Source organism: Dipodomys ordii, unplaced genomic scaffold (genome assembly GCF_000151885.1).
Source record: "Dipodomys ordii isolate 6190 unplaced genomic scaffold, Dord_2.0 Scaffold39, whole genome shotgun sequence".
NCBI lineage: Eukaryota > Metazoa > Chordata > Mammalia > Rodentia > Heteromyidae > Dipodomys > Dipodomys ordii.
Window position 1 is genome coordinate 6,209,946 of NW_012267255.1, and position 15,062 is coordinate 6,225,007.

Consider the following 15,062-nt stretch of genomic DNA (forward strand, 5'->3'; position numbering starts at 1 on the left):
CGGACCTGTCTCCTTCCCCCCCCCCCTCCGTGCGCTTCCAAACTACCCCCCCCCAAAAAAAAGAAAATGGTTTTCTCCAGAATTCTGAAGGCAAGTCCTCCTCGATCCGCATGCTGGATCAGAACCACAATCCTGTAACACTTGGATAGGCTCACCACATCCAGTTACCACACAGCACTCGCCGTGTAGTGTACTCTGCATATACCTATCATCACCCCAAAGGGGTAGAGTGAGAGGAGGGAGTGGGTGAGGGCTGGTATGTGCTACGTATATAGAGTCAAAGTGTCAGTTCATTACTACAGTCAGAAACTAGCTGGTAAGTTGAAACCTCTTGTCATTTATAATGCCTTCGTGGGGTTCACCTTAGAAGAAATGGGACTGATTTCCTGGAATACTTTCTGAAACACCTGTTCTTGTTTAAGAGGCAAACTTTTGATCGCAGCAGGGAAGACAGGAGAGGATATCCTTTTCTATAGTCTAGGAAGATTCTATGGAGAAACTTCACAGAATCCACATGCTTTTGTTCAAAACAGTGCTGCCAGAGCACCTTCCTGCTTCCTTGTCTGGAAGACTCACAGCCCAGTTCCCTTCCATTTGGATTTCTTTGGAGAACAGTTCAGGAACTTCACACCAAGTCCCAAATGTAGATGTGTTGGTGAAAGATCTCTTTATCTCTATAAAAGTTGCTGTGTGCATGCTACTACTGGGTCTTGAATCAGGGCCTGGGTATTCTCCCCTAGCCTCTTCCTTTAAGGCTTGAGCCCCACCACTTGAGCCACAGTTCCACTTCTGGCATTTTGTGGGTCTGTTGGAGAGAGTCTCACTGTCTTTCCTGCCCATGCTGGATTTGAACAATGATCCTCAGATCTCAGCCTCCTCAGTAGGTAGGATCATATAGGCATGAGCCACCTGTGCCCAGCAAAAAGTCTCATCAGTTTTGATTAACAGTGGTGATGTATCCACATGCCAGACTCATGCTCACAAAAGGATTCCCAATGATATCTGAACATTTAGAGTTGGTGCTTAAATTATGATTTCCATGGCACAGGGGTTAAGAAAACATTTGAGATGTTTCTCAGGGATGGCCTTTTTGGAAGTTGAAGAATTCTATCATTCTTGGAATAAGTAAAGGGAATTGGCTTGGGAATTTGAACTTTGGAACTGACATCCCAAACTGAGATCAGAGTTACTGGTCACTTAGTCTCCTCAAAGATTATTAAGGAAAAGGGGGGGTGTAATTATTTTTGTCCTCCATTCTTCCTAGTTTATACATTGTCACAGAACTTTTTCTAGGAACTTGTATTCTGCTTCCTAGTTTGAGTGCTGTTATGAATCTCTTGACTTAAAAGCATCCAAATATGACTGGTGTTTATTTAAATTAGACAAGCATATGTTTTCTGGGTATTTGCCAAACATTTATGAGAAGTGAATATTCTCTAGAAATGGTTCCCAGCAAAGCCAGGGAACTGTGATGTTAACCACAGTAATTTAAATAAAAGGTGTCACTTAGACTGCATTTCACTTTATAATTTTCTAAACTGGGGCTTAGGATAATATTGGGAAACACTGAGTTTTGAGGTTTGCAAGTACCTTCTTATGTAAATGTGACTCATCCAGTACCAAGTGTTCTGCAGGTTATAAATATTGGTCGTATTCATTGGATTATGCTTTTTACCCAACTGGGATAAACAAAATTAAACATCACAAAACTGTTCTTTTGTAGAATAAAGTTTTGTTTGTTTCAGCTTAACATTTTGTTAGCTTCATTGGGTAGGATGAAATAAAAAGTTTGGTTGTTTTTAGGAGATTTGGTTTCTGTTTTGCATCCTCTTTTAAAGATGCTATTTCCTGCAAAATGAAGTAGAGAAATTCATTGCTGGGCACTGTTTTTCTTATTCTTACAAAGAGATTGCTTAAAAGCCAGCTCTGGGAACTTTTTCCGTGGCTCTGTCAGGGAAAAGTAATCTAGGTCTATAGCTTCTAAGTGTTCACTCAGTGTAACCCAGAAGCAACTCTGAGTTCTCATTCTTCCAACAGTGGAGAAAAAGAAATAGTTTCAAATGTGACATTCATGCTCAGAGCAACTGATGCCAGCAACGATGAAGGGGAGGAAGGAAATAAACTATTAAGACAGCTTGTTTTCCTTTGCACTACACAAGTGCAGGGAGAATACTGCCGTGTTTGGACTTGGGGTTCATTCACTTCCGCTAATTGTGCTGGGGGTAGTTAGCCCAAGTGAACAGGCACACTGTAGCTTTAAAAAGTCAGCCATGAACCAGAAGGCAGTTGGTGCAGCTTGTGTGTGATTCCTAACGTCATGTTGGCTGAGAGCCAGCCTGGTTTTATTTCACTGTGTCAAATTGTACCTCCTATTGAATTCCTTTGCCAGCCTACTTTGTGAAAGAAAACATTGGGGTTTCTTTGGCTGTTCTTGATTAACGTTTAAAAATGATATATTTTAGTTGCTTATAGGTAGGTTTTCTTTTTACTTTTCCACAGAAAAAAGAAATATAATAGTAATAATAATAAGACAATGTAGTGTGATGTTGCAGAGTATCATTGTGAGTGTTTTGTTTTGGTTTGGTTTCTGAGATGCTTAGAAAATGGTGAATATGTAAACTGTTTCCAACTGAAGTGCAGTCATTCTTTTAGCACTATCTTCCTGTCTACTCTGGAACGAACGGGCTGTGAATGTATGCTAATATCTCTATGTATATTAAGTAGTGGGTTTCTTTAGAAATGATCTAAGTGGCTTAGTGACTGGAAGTTTGTGTGTGTGTGTATGTGTGTGTGTGTGTTTCAGGAGTGAGATTATCCCACACTTAGAGTATTATTTGTTAATTACTTCTCTAACAGTGATAAAAATCTGTGACTATACTAAACGATGCACTTGCCATGTCAGAGTAATCCTCCCCGGAGAAGGAGTGCCGAACTAGAAAGTGATTCCAGAGGAAATGTATTTAATTTATGGCTTCTGCTGAATAAGAGCAGGCATGTTTTGGGACTAGTTTTTCCTTTTCTTTTTTTCCTTCCCTTTTTTTTTTTTCCTTCGGGAGGCATTTTTTTTGTAGCTGTTGTATCTTGTTAATTATATGTTAATTGTGGAAGATTTTTATTTTTTCACAGTTCTTATCCTACAAACAAAAAGAGTGATAGGTGCTACTATACCTCCTTCAACGTTTTGATGATTTTACATAAATCCAAAGAGCTGTGTAACACAATACACACACACACACACACACACACACACACACACACACAGCACCACATTTCTGTGCTGAAGGCTACCTGGTATTTTTGTGAGCTTCCTACTTTACCACAGTCTGGCTATCTCCTGATCGGTTTTTGAGGCTTTCGTTGAGAATTTGTGAGGTAGAGGAGCACTTGCAACAAAAGCTTAAATGCTCTTCTGCATTGTAATGAAAGCTCAAAGCAGGAGTGGACACACACACACACACACACACATACACACACAATCAGTGAAAGAAAAGAAAATCACAGCTCAAGATGGGAGAGAAAGGGAATTGTTTTTCTACTTTGACTCATTTACTAGTTGCAATGTCTTAAGTAAGAGCTTGGCACCCTGAGGCAGCCAGGTCACACAGCACTTGTTTTTGGAGACAGATTTTGTTTCATTTGCAAATGCTTATTGTGGAAGTCAGGAGTGCCCGGAGGATGAAAGCACCCCAGTCCTTCCTCCAGCTCCTTAGGTTTAATCACATCTCTCCCAATTGCTGGAGAAACTGGAGATTTAAGCAAACATTCATGGACTGGTGTGAAGCTGTTGAAAGGGATCATTATGCTTCCGATTCAGAATATATATTTTCCTCTCACTTTCTAAGAATTAAACACAAGCTTTTCTCCCTTATTGATTAGTTGCTGAAGTAAAGGAACCCTGCAGCCTTCCCATGCTATCTGTTGACATGGAAAACAAGGAAAATGGCTCTGTCGGTGTAAAAAAGTAAGTGAAGCTATGGAACAAAAGGGACTTGGTTTCTGTTTTCATCTTCCTTCCTTACCTGCCACAATACACAGGTCTGGGCTGTCTTGGCTTATCTCCACCAGCTCCCTTATTCCCTCTAACTCCAATTGGCTTCTTCTGTATTCTGTTTCTAAGACAGTGCTCACTCAGACATCAAAATGTGCCTCAGAGGTTAGCATAGCAGGCAGGGGATCAAAGAGGGTTATGGATTCCAACTCTGAATTTTCTGAATTGAGACAAAACCTGAGCTTACATCGACTCTGCCTTCCAAGTTCATATGCTACTAGCCAGGGAAAGCTCAGAAAATACAGTCTTTCAGAATTGGGAGCTATTGTTGGGGGTGGGGGATGGGAGAGGACAAGGTTACATCAGAATACTAAGTTTTACTAACTTCTCTGCCCTGTTTTTTTTAAATAACTGTTTCTTGAGTGTATGATAAATTTCTGATTATATTTGTTGCATAAGGGCTGTATACTTGATTCTTTTAAATAGGGAAGTTCAGTCGAATAACGTAGCATAATATTCTAAAACATAACAAAAGACTAACTGGCAAAGTACCTGTGAGTATATGGAAAAAATGCAAATGCTTATTTAGGCGTTCTATTGGGTTCTATTGGTGTCGTACCCATTTCGATTACAAGGAAAAATAAGTTCCAAGGATGTTACCTATTTCACTTCTTTCTGTGTCATTTAGTTTAAAAGTGTTGTCAACTTGCAGTTTGAAGGGAAATAAATAAAATCCCTAGAAGCTGTGATAATCAAAGGAGGAGGGAACATCTTTATGTTTATAAATAGTGTATTTTGCTTCACAGAAAAGTTACATTGAAAATTAATGGAGTACAGTTTTTAAAAGGCTCAGTAATTTTTAATATCAATTTCATATGTCCATGCTTATTCCAGTTCTGAAACTTCAGGCTAGGTAGTGTAAAACAAGTGACAGAAAATGATGCTTCCTCACAAGGTGAACAAGTACTACTTGTAGTCCTTGCAGCCATAATGGAAATACTTGATATTCGTGCTGTACAGAATAGTAATCACTAGCTCCATGTGGCTGTTAACATATTTGAAATGTGGTTAGTGTAACTGATGAACTGAACTTTTCATTGAACTTAATTTAAAAATTAACTTAGTTGAAATATAATGTACACGTAGCAAATTACATATACTTAAGAGATAAATTAGTAATAAGTTTTGCCAGGAACTGGAGAGTGATGCCTACCTGAGAGGTGCCAATCTATGGAGAATCATGGTTCCTAGCCAATGTGGGGGAAAATCTGAGACTTTATCACGTTAGTATATCGTCAGTATATTGACATGTGCCTGTTATCCTAGTTACAAGGAAGGCTGAAAACAGGAGGATCACAGTTCCAGGTCAGTTGTGGCAAAAAAGTTTGCAAGACTCCATTTCAACAGAAAAACGTCCAGCATGGTGGCATATGACTATCATCTAGCTCTGGTGACAAGCATAAATAAAAGAATCATGGTCCAGGCTAGCCTGGACAAAAAAAGCAAGATGTTATCTCAAAATAGCCAGATCAAAAGGGCCTAGTGACATGGCTTAAGTAGTACAACACCTGCTCTTCCCCTTGAGTCACAGTTCTACTTTCGGCTTTTTAAATTGTTGTATATTGGAGAGAAGAATTTCATGAACTTTTCCTGCCTAGGTTGGCTTTGACCACAAGCCTCAGATCTCAGCCTCCTGAGTAACTAGGATTACAGGTAGGAGCCACCGGGGCCCAGCTTACATATCTGACAATTTTTTTTTTTATTGAATTCTAGACAGAATAAACTTTACCTTGCTAAGTACTAGATGTTTGTTTAAATGCCTAGAAATATGCCTGATTTTTGTCCTGGAGTACCATTAAATTACTTGGAAACAGTTTTATCTTCAAATCTTTTTTTGTTAAGTCACACTGGAGCTACATTTACTTAGGCAAGACCCTCCTTTGTACTTTATTTTTTATTTATTTTTATTTTTTATTTTTTTTATTTTTGGGTCCAGTCGTGGGGCCTGAACTCTGGGCCTGGGCGCTGTCCCTCAGCTCTTCAGCTCAAGGCCAGCGCTCTACCACTTGAGCCACAGCGCCACTTTTCTTTTTGGTTATGTGGTGCTGAGAAATCGAACCCAGGGCCTCATGCATGCAAGGCAAGCGCTCTACCACTGAGCCACCTTCCCAGCCCCCTCCTTTGTACTTTAAAACAAAGTACAAAAGTAAAAAACAGTGGCTTTGAATTACGAGATTTTCCTCTCTGGCTTAAATGCTAAAGAGAAACTCCTTCCTCCTTGGATGATCTCCAATAACTGTGCACCATAATCTTTTTGATGGTTCTTTCCCTAGCTACATTCCTCATAGGTAAATGCTGGTGAAGATGTGCAGATCTTCAGAGTTCCTTTATGTATCTTTTCCTCTCTAGGACTGCCCTGTGCACACTTGAAATCCTTTCCTTTCTTATTTCTCATCTCTTAGGGATCAATATCCTTTCCTGTCTGTGATGAATATTTTCAGTGCCATTTAAAAGGAAAAAAATAGTTTGCCTTTTCCAATTGTCTTTAAAGGGTTATGGCCCCACCACTCCATCTTTACTGAAAATAGAAGATTCCTTTATATGGTTACAAGTAGTGACTAAGGTGTTAGACAGGGGAGATGGAGATGGTGAGGATATGCAAATTCCTCCAGCCAAGATATCACAGACTTGGAGATGATAAGTAAACATAATATTGCAATGGCTAGTGCTTTTGTGTTTGAATCAGGTCTTGGGTTCACAACACTTGCCAGATCTCTAAACACATAAAATGTAAAAGGCTGTGCTGTTTATGGAGCTGTCCTGTGCATTGCAAGTTGTTTAGCAAAATCCTTGGCCTCTACTGACTAAATGCCAGTGGTGTTCCTGTCCAACAGTGACTACCAAAAATGTCTCTAGCCTTGTTAAGTGTTCTTGAGCAACAAAATCATCTCCAGTTGAGAACCACTACTCTAGCTAACCTCTACATTAAGAATGGACAACAGGGTGGCTCCTAGGAACTTTTGCTTAAATGTCTTTTAAAAAAAGTATATATTTAAAAATATCTCAATTGAGATTTTTTTCTGCTTGTTTTATATTTCAGAGAGAATGATAAAGGGAAAGGAATAATAAAGTAAATGTGACAAAATAGCAACAGTTTGGGGGACTCTGGGTAAAGGACATTGGAGTTTTGCACTATATATGACTTTTGTATTAGTCTGAAATTGCTTTAGAAAACCCTATAAGAATAAAGGCATTTAATTAGCCAGTCACTGGAAGCTCACACCTGTAATCCTAGCTACTCAGAAGACTGAGATTTAAGGATCATAATTCAAAGCCAGCTTGGGCAGGAAAGTCTGTGAAACTCTTACCTCCAATTTTTGACCACCAAAAAGCCAGAAGTAGAGCTGGGACTCAAGTGATAGAGCACCGGCCTTGAGCAAAAAAAGTTCAAGGACAGCACTCAGGCCTTGTATTCAAGCCACGGAACCAGCACAAATAGACAACTAATTAATTCAAAAAGAAAATGCAATTTTCAATAGTAAGGAAATAATACTCCTGGGGCTGGGAAGGTGGCTCAGTGGTAGAGCGCTTGCCTTGCATGCCTGAGGCCCTGGGTTCAATTCCTCAGCACCACATAAGCAAAAAGAAAAAAGCCGGAGGTGGTGCTGTGGCTCAAGTGGTAGAGCGCTAGCCTTGAGCTGAAGAGCTGAGGGACAGCTCCCAGGCCCAGAGTTCAGGCGCCATAACCGGACCTCCCCCCCCCCCAAAAAGGAAACAATAGTACACCAGGGTTAAGGAATCATGACATTGTAATGGTTTTCAACTTTGAGTTCAGAAGAGTTAGGTTTAATCTTGTTTTTGTTTCTTAGCTGAAGAATAGTGAATAATCATGTTATTTATCTAGGTGTCTTCTCAATTATAAAATAGAAATGAAGAGTTGTGAGGATCAAAAGAAAACAGTTGTAAATTTTGTAATGAACACTAGTGATAGTCTTTATTTCCCAGTTCAGAAAACATCAGAGTGTCTACTATATACCATATTTATATACCATATATTGTAGTCATTTTCTTTCCAAGCACTATTTAATCATTGCCACATATTTTAAATCCTTTAACAAAGGTAGATAACTAGAGCTTAGCTATTTGAAATCACATAGGAAAATGACAAATTCCCCAGCTTTTCTAACCCTAAGATACCTTTTTTCCCCCTCAGTACAATTTCTGTTACAACTATGTTTCACTCCATCCCATACATAGACATGGGTCTGGTTTTAGACAGTCTTGGGATGCACTTATTCGTAGGCTAGAGCTTAAGTTCTTGTGTCATTGCTGCAAGAAAAAGAAAAAGAATGCTCACAATTTCTAATTTCAGGCCTCTGATTCGGAAAACTTGACCTAAATGTGTGAATATTATCTTGGAAAATTTAAGGTAACATAATATAGAATTTTACCTTTCTTTCATCTGTTTATTTCTGCTCAAGTCTCCAAGCTTGACCCCAAAAATCTTTAGATTTCTAGAGTGGATCCTTGTAAGATCTCTTATTAATTCTTTAGGAGTCAATATGGTATTGGTATAACAGTCAAGGCTTAGAATGAACTCATTTGACAGACAAGATTAAGCAGATTTTATGTTCTCTTTATGGTTAGGGTCTTGAACAGTGATGACTACAAATGAATATGAAAAACATAATCAGAAACATGATAGAAAATGGCCAAAATGTAAGAAAATATTCAAAAGAAGAAAGTATATGTATAACCAATTGATACATGAGGAAATGTTCATTATTGTTAGTAACCAAGAAAATGAAAATTAAGATCCTAATGACAGTCCCACTCAGAATATATTTTAAAATATGCAAATGCCAATCATTAGACATAATACAGAGATAATGGTCTCCTGGACTTTGCTGCTCAGGCTGTCTTTGAACCACAGTCCTCAGATCTCAGCCTCCTGAGTAGCTAGCTACACTACAGGATATAATGGGAATGTAAATTGGCAAGGTATCTTTGGAAAAAAGTTTTGTGTTATTTTCTAATGTCAAATGATGAAATATTGTAACTCAGCAATACTATTGGATGTGTAGCAATGATGTCTAACAGAAATAAAACCTAAGCCACACATGTAGTTTAACTTGTGTAATATAATATTAATTAAAATTAATTTTATATTGTTATATAGGTTAAATGAAACTTATATAAATCATGTATATAATTAATATATTAATATAATAAATATATTAATGTGATTATGTTACTTGAATTGTATGCTATTTATATACTATTGCAATAAATTAGAATTAAATTAAATTTCACAAACCTTTTATTAACTCAATCAAAAATTCTGTTTTGACATGTGATCACCATAACACTATGAAATACTTTACAGTTTTGTACTAAACTTTCTAAAGTCGTTTTGTATACTTATATCTCATTGAACATGAACCTTTCATTAGAAACAATAGATCTGCATTTAGATTTCATAAGATTTGCAATTGAAAAGCCATCAAATACTCATCTAGTTATAAGTATACTTAAGTTTTCTAGTAACTAAAGTACCAAAAAGTATTTTCACACCATTATCTTGATTTGACTTTGGAGTAAAAGCATATTGGCTTCAAAACTATATGTGTTCAATAAATTTACTAATACACATACCAATTCAACATTCTTAACACTGATAATAAATTGATAAGCAGCTGTGAGTTTATCAGAGTCAGTAATTTATTCAAACTTTTTTTAGTTTATTCATGTTAGAAAAATTTCCAAAATTATTTATTACATGCTGAAAAGTTGCTTTTTCAATATAAAATTCTTGTAACTATGTAGTTAGGTCACAAATCTGCTTTTCTTTGTCTTAGAACTTCAAATTTAGTTCATTCATATGCAGTGTGATAATCAATACATGAACATAAATTACTCTTGCAATGTTTGTCCCTAATTCTTGAATATTTGGCAGCTGTTACTCTTATTTAATAAAATCTTGAGTTGTAACAGCACTGTAAATATATTTATATCTACTTTTTTGTGTGTGCTGGTCTGGGGCTTGAACTCAGATGATCCTGGGCTCTGTCCCTAAGCTTTTTGTGCTGCAGATTAGCATTTTACCACTTGAGCCACAGCTCCACTTCCGGCTGTTTTGGGTAGTAAATTGGAAACAAAAATGCCACAGATTTTCCTGCCAGGGCTGGCCTCAAACTGCAATCTTCAGATCTCAGTCTCCAGAGATTACAGGCATAAGCCACCAGCACCTCGCAGTACTGTACATATTTACAAAAATATCTCATGACTGAACCAGTAAGCTGTGGCAAAAAAGATAATTAAATTCAACCTCTTCCATTTCTTTTAAAATTTCTAATAACTAGATTTATAAATACATGCTGAATGATTTAAACAATGGTATCTATGACACTTTTCAAGAATCTACTTAAGAAAACTGGACATAAATAACAGATGGTACAATAAAATAATAAAGGAAACTTTGGCCACTTAGTTTTTGGGGGTTTTTTTGCTTTTATTTTTACTTAACATGATTAAAACACCATTGGCTGAGATCGAATTTTTTTTTCATATCTAGCTGAAGTTCTTTGATAAAAGAGATTGATTTAAAAGTATCTAAAACATGAATTCAGCTTCTCAGGTTAAAAATTTCCATTTCTTCATAAGGTTGGAAGGCTTTTGAGTAAAGCATACCTGAATTATTAATTGGGCAGCATCTTTTATGTTGCACTTTCATCTAAAGCTAAAGAAAAGTATATGTGATTTTTCAAGTTTTAATCAGCTTATCTTAGGTTCTGTTAGAACCTTCTGTTCTTCAGGCAGTGATCTGATAAATCAGTTGCAAAGTCTTTTACTTTTTGTGAAGTACCTCTTTCTCATAGTTTTACAAAATTTCTATACCTGAAATAATCATATGTCCATTGAAAAATTATTTCCTTTTGTATGTAAGAATACAAATCATATATGCCTGTACAAAGTGACCAACTCAGATTCTGTTTTAAAATCTCTTTTAAAATGTTTTCTTGGGTATTTAATTTTTACTTCATCAATTCCTTTTTTGCTTTTAATGCCATTGTTTTGCAAACATAAAAACAGCAGTTTATAGCTTCTTCCACTTCCCATTTTTCTTTATGATTCCTATACTAATTTCTTTTTTTTTTCTTTTTTTTTCTGTCCGGTCGTGGGGCCTGAACTCTGGGCCTGGGCGCTGTCCCTCAGCTCTTCAGCTCAAGGCTAGCACTCTACCACCTGAGCTACAGCACCACTTCCGGCTTTTTTTTTCTGCTTATGTGGTGCTGAGGAATCGAACCCAGGGCCTCATGCATGCAAGGCAAGCGCTCTACCACTGAGCCACCTTCCCAGCCCTCCTATACTAATTTCTTTACCTCTCAATTCTGCCTCTTTTTATTTTCTTTCAATTTGTCTGCTTATTAAATTTACTTCCTGGCAGTACTGAGGTTTGAATTCAGGGCCTCAAACTTGCTAGATAGGCACTCTATTACTTCAACCACACCTATAACCGTGTGTGTGTGTGTGTTTCAGTTATTTTTAAAAGAAGAGCTCCTGTTGTTTGCTTAAGACTGACATTAGGCATGAACCACCACACCCAGCTTATTGGTCAAGATGGGGGCCTCATATGTGTGTTTATGTATATATGTATGTATGTATATATATATATATATGTGTGTGTGTGTATATATACATGTATGTATGTATATGTATGTATGTGTTTTGTCTTGCTTAACCTCAAACTATGATCATCCCATTCTCTATCTCCTAAGTAAATGAAACTACATCCAGAGTGGCTTGGAATATAGGAGTAAATCATTGCACTTGGCTTGCCTGTCTAGGTTTATTTTAACTGAAGATATGTATGCAGTATTAAAACCATAACACATATACCAGTTTAATTCCAGAAAGATGTAGAAATGAATCTTCATAATTCATACTGTCTAAACACACTCAACCTGAACATTATCTAGATGCACAAGAATATGTCATTTGAACTGAGTGAGTACATGGATATAAACGATATGGGCAATGTGTGTATAATAGTAGGGAGGACATACGAAGCTGATGTATGAACTTCAGCTCAACCATGCCATGAGAACTGAACAGTACAATATAGTCATAAGAAAATAGTGGGATTATATTTAATAGAGACACATTTGCACTACTTCAGGTTTTTAAATTGACCAGAGAACCAAATCACCTTAAAATGTGGGTCCCTCAGTCAAATGTCAAATGATCAGTAGCCACATAGGGATTGCCATATTGGAAAGAGCAAGTGCATATTCAAGGGCAACTCTTTACAATGTACCAGGAGGAAAGTTAAAAGGAAATGAGAGTGAGAATGAATTTCCCATGTGGAAGAGCACATGGGTTCCGGGCTGAGCCTCAGACACATGCACTTGTCAGGATTCTACTGTTTATTTTGCCTGGTAGGTTCATGGATCTTCATTGTGTTAGTGAAAAAATTGAATAATCACAGTACTACAGAAAAAAAACTTGCTAAGTAAATAAATGGAAGCTATTTTAATATTCTAGAATATACCCTTCTAGATAGTTTTTATTTTATCCATATCTATGCACATATGTGCTCACACAGAACTGGTCTTCAAAAAGGGACTAAGATGAAGCAAATGGAGAAAAATGACATTGAATATTTGTGATTTTGACAGATAATTATACATATTATAACCAGCATTTGTTTTAGAATTTAGTAAAAAAGTCTAAATTGGTCTAACATGGTTAATTGTTAGTGTTAAGAGCAATTCATGTTCTTAGATTAATCTAAAGTCTTTATATCAGGCTGGAGGTGAAGCTCAGGTGCTAGAATACCTGCCTAAATTTTCTTTATATGAAATCCATAAAAGCAGAATCATATGATTCCGTTTGTTCAGTAAAAACTTACAATGAAAGGCGCACTAATTTATTTTGAGATAAGAGCTCACTAACTTTTGCCTAGGCTAGTATTCATTTCTGTCTCTGCTTACTGAATAGATGTGGTATACAGTCTTGTTTCTGAGTTAGGGTCTGATTAAATGTTGCCAAGGCTGGCATCAAACTGTGATCCTTCTATCCTTGTTTCTCAAGTAACTGAAGTTACAAGCATTAACTTCCATGCCATTTAACAAAGCAGTTTATGTATACAGTGCATCTTCATCTGTGTCATCATTTCCACATCTTCAACATCGACCCCCAGTCGAACCACCTGTTCCCATATATTTCTCAATTCTGTGGTATATACAATAAATTCTTGCCTGCATTCTTCTCCCTTCATTCTTCTGTCTCTCTCCCCTGGCCCCTCCCTCCTCTCTTGCAAATACCCATTTCTTGGTACATATTTTGTTAGGCTTTGGCTTAGTCTTTTTAAAGCATTGCATTATTTGAGCTCTCTATGGAGCCTATTATACTTTGGTTAATTCATTTGTAATCACTTAGCACCTGGTGTGTTTTTTTTCTTTAATTTTATTGTCAAGATGATGTACAGAGGGGCTACAGTTGGTAAGGTGGTAAGTACATTTCTTGTTGAACATTGTTACCCTCTCCCTCATTTTTCTCCTACTTTCTCTCCATCCAGTGCCCCTCACCCCAAAGTTGCAAAGTTCATTTCCAACATGCTGTCTTGTTGCATAGTCACATTCTAACTACCACAAATGAGGAAAACCATGCAACCTGTGCCCCTCTGGGTCTGACTTACTTCACTTAATAAAAGTTTTTCCAAATCTTTCCATTTCCTTATGAATGGTACAATATCACTCTTTTTGACAGATAAATATCTGTACCACATTTTCTTGATCCCTTCATCCATTGAGGAGCATCTGGGCTGATTTCATATCTTGGCTATGGTAAATAATGCTGCAGTGAATATGATTGTGCTGGTAGCTTTAGTGTGGCCTTGTTTGTGCTCTGTTGGCTTAATACTCAGGGAGTGGAATTTCTGGGGCATAGGGTAGTTCTATGTGTACTTTTGTGAGGATCCTCTATACTACTTTCCAGAATGGTTGAACAAGAATAGACCTGATGACCAATAGATTAGAATAGAAGATTCAGAAATGATCCCACAGACCTATAGCCATCAAATATTGATAAGGGAGACAAAAACATAGGCTGTAGGAAAGACATCCTCTTCAACAAATAGTGCTGGCAAATTGACTATCCAAATGCAGAAAACTAAAACTAGATCCTTTTATGTCCCCTTATACTAATATCAATTCAAAATGGATTAAAGACCTCAATATAAGACTAGAGACCAGGAAAATATTATTAGAAGGATTAGGGGAAACACTAAGGCTCCCATGCACAGGACAAAACTTTCTAAGATCCAGAATCACAACAAATCAAAGAAAGATTAGATAAATGGGATTGCATCAAGCTTAAAAGACTTTAAAGTAGATGACTAGCAAGCTAAATAGAAAGACCACAGAATGGGAAAAGATTTTTACCAGTTATACATCAGATAAGAGCATAATATTCAAAATATACTTAGGGCTCAAAAATTTTAACCTGCAAAAAATACACCCTCAGAGAAAAACAATCCAATTAGCAAATGGACTAATGACATTAAGAGAGACTTCTCAGAAGAAGAAAATGGCCAATCGATGTAGGAAAGAATGTTCAACATGGCCATAATGGTAATGCAAATCAAAACAATACTGAGAATCTACTTCATCCCATTTATCAAGAAAACTAACAATAACAAATGCTGGCATGGATGTGGCCAAAAGGAAACTCTATACCACTAACATTTGAAATAGCCATTATTCACAGCTAACTGTACCTGGTAAGCTAGGAATTAAGTAAAAGAAACTATGAATTTTTCCCACATCAATTACAAGGCCAGGAGGTAAATGGCAAAAATAAAACATTAGGGTATGTTTTGAAATTATTATTGCTATTGCTAGAATTTAAAAACTCTACCTTCATTGTGTAGTCATCAATTCACACATAGCAATGTAATAGTTTCTGTTACTTGGTTAAAGCAGTTTGTGCTTCCACTACAGACTCACAACCAATCAGCCCTCCATCTCTAAAGAAAGCCATCATATCCAAGGTTGAATAAATTACCTCACAG

The 15,062-nt window shown here is 36.9% G+C and overlaps 1 protein-coding gene across 4 annotated transcripts in view; it reads left to right on the forward strand.

Moving 5' to 3' along the window:
- Positions 1–253: 253 nt before the first annotated feature.
- Positions 254–15,062, forward strand: part of Samd13 (sterile alpha motif domain containing 13) — a 44,819-nt gene continuing 30,010 nt past the window's right edge. Inside the window, exons 1-2 of one of the 4 annotated variants that reach the window (XM_013018254.1) lie at positions 309–316; positions 3,877–3,961. In XM_013018254.1, the coding sequence (XP_012873708.1) occupies positions 3,909–3,961 (53 nt within the window). In that variant the 5' untranslated portion in view covers positions 309–316; positions 3,877–3,908. Of the gene's footprint in view, positions 317–2,278; positions 2,473–3,876; positions 3,962–8,360; positions 8,418–15,062 lie in introns of those variants that run through there. The other 3 variants (XM_013018253.1, XM_013018255.1, XM_013018256.1) reach the window with 3 other exon arrangements.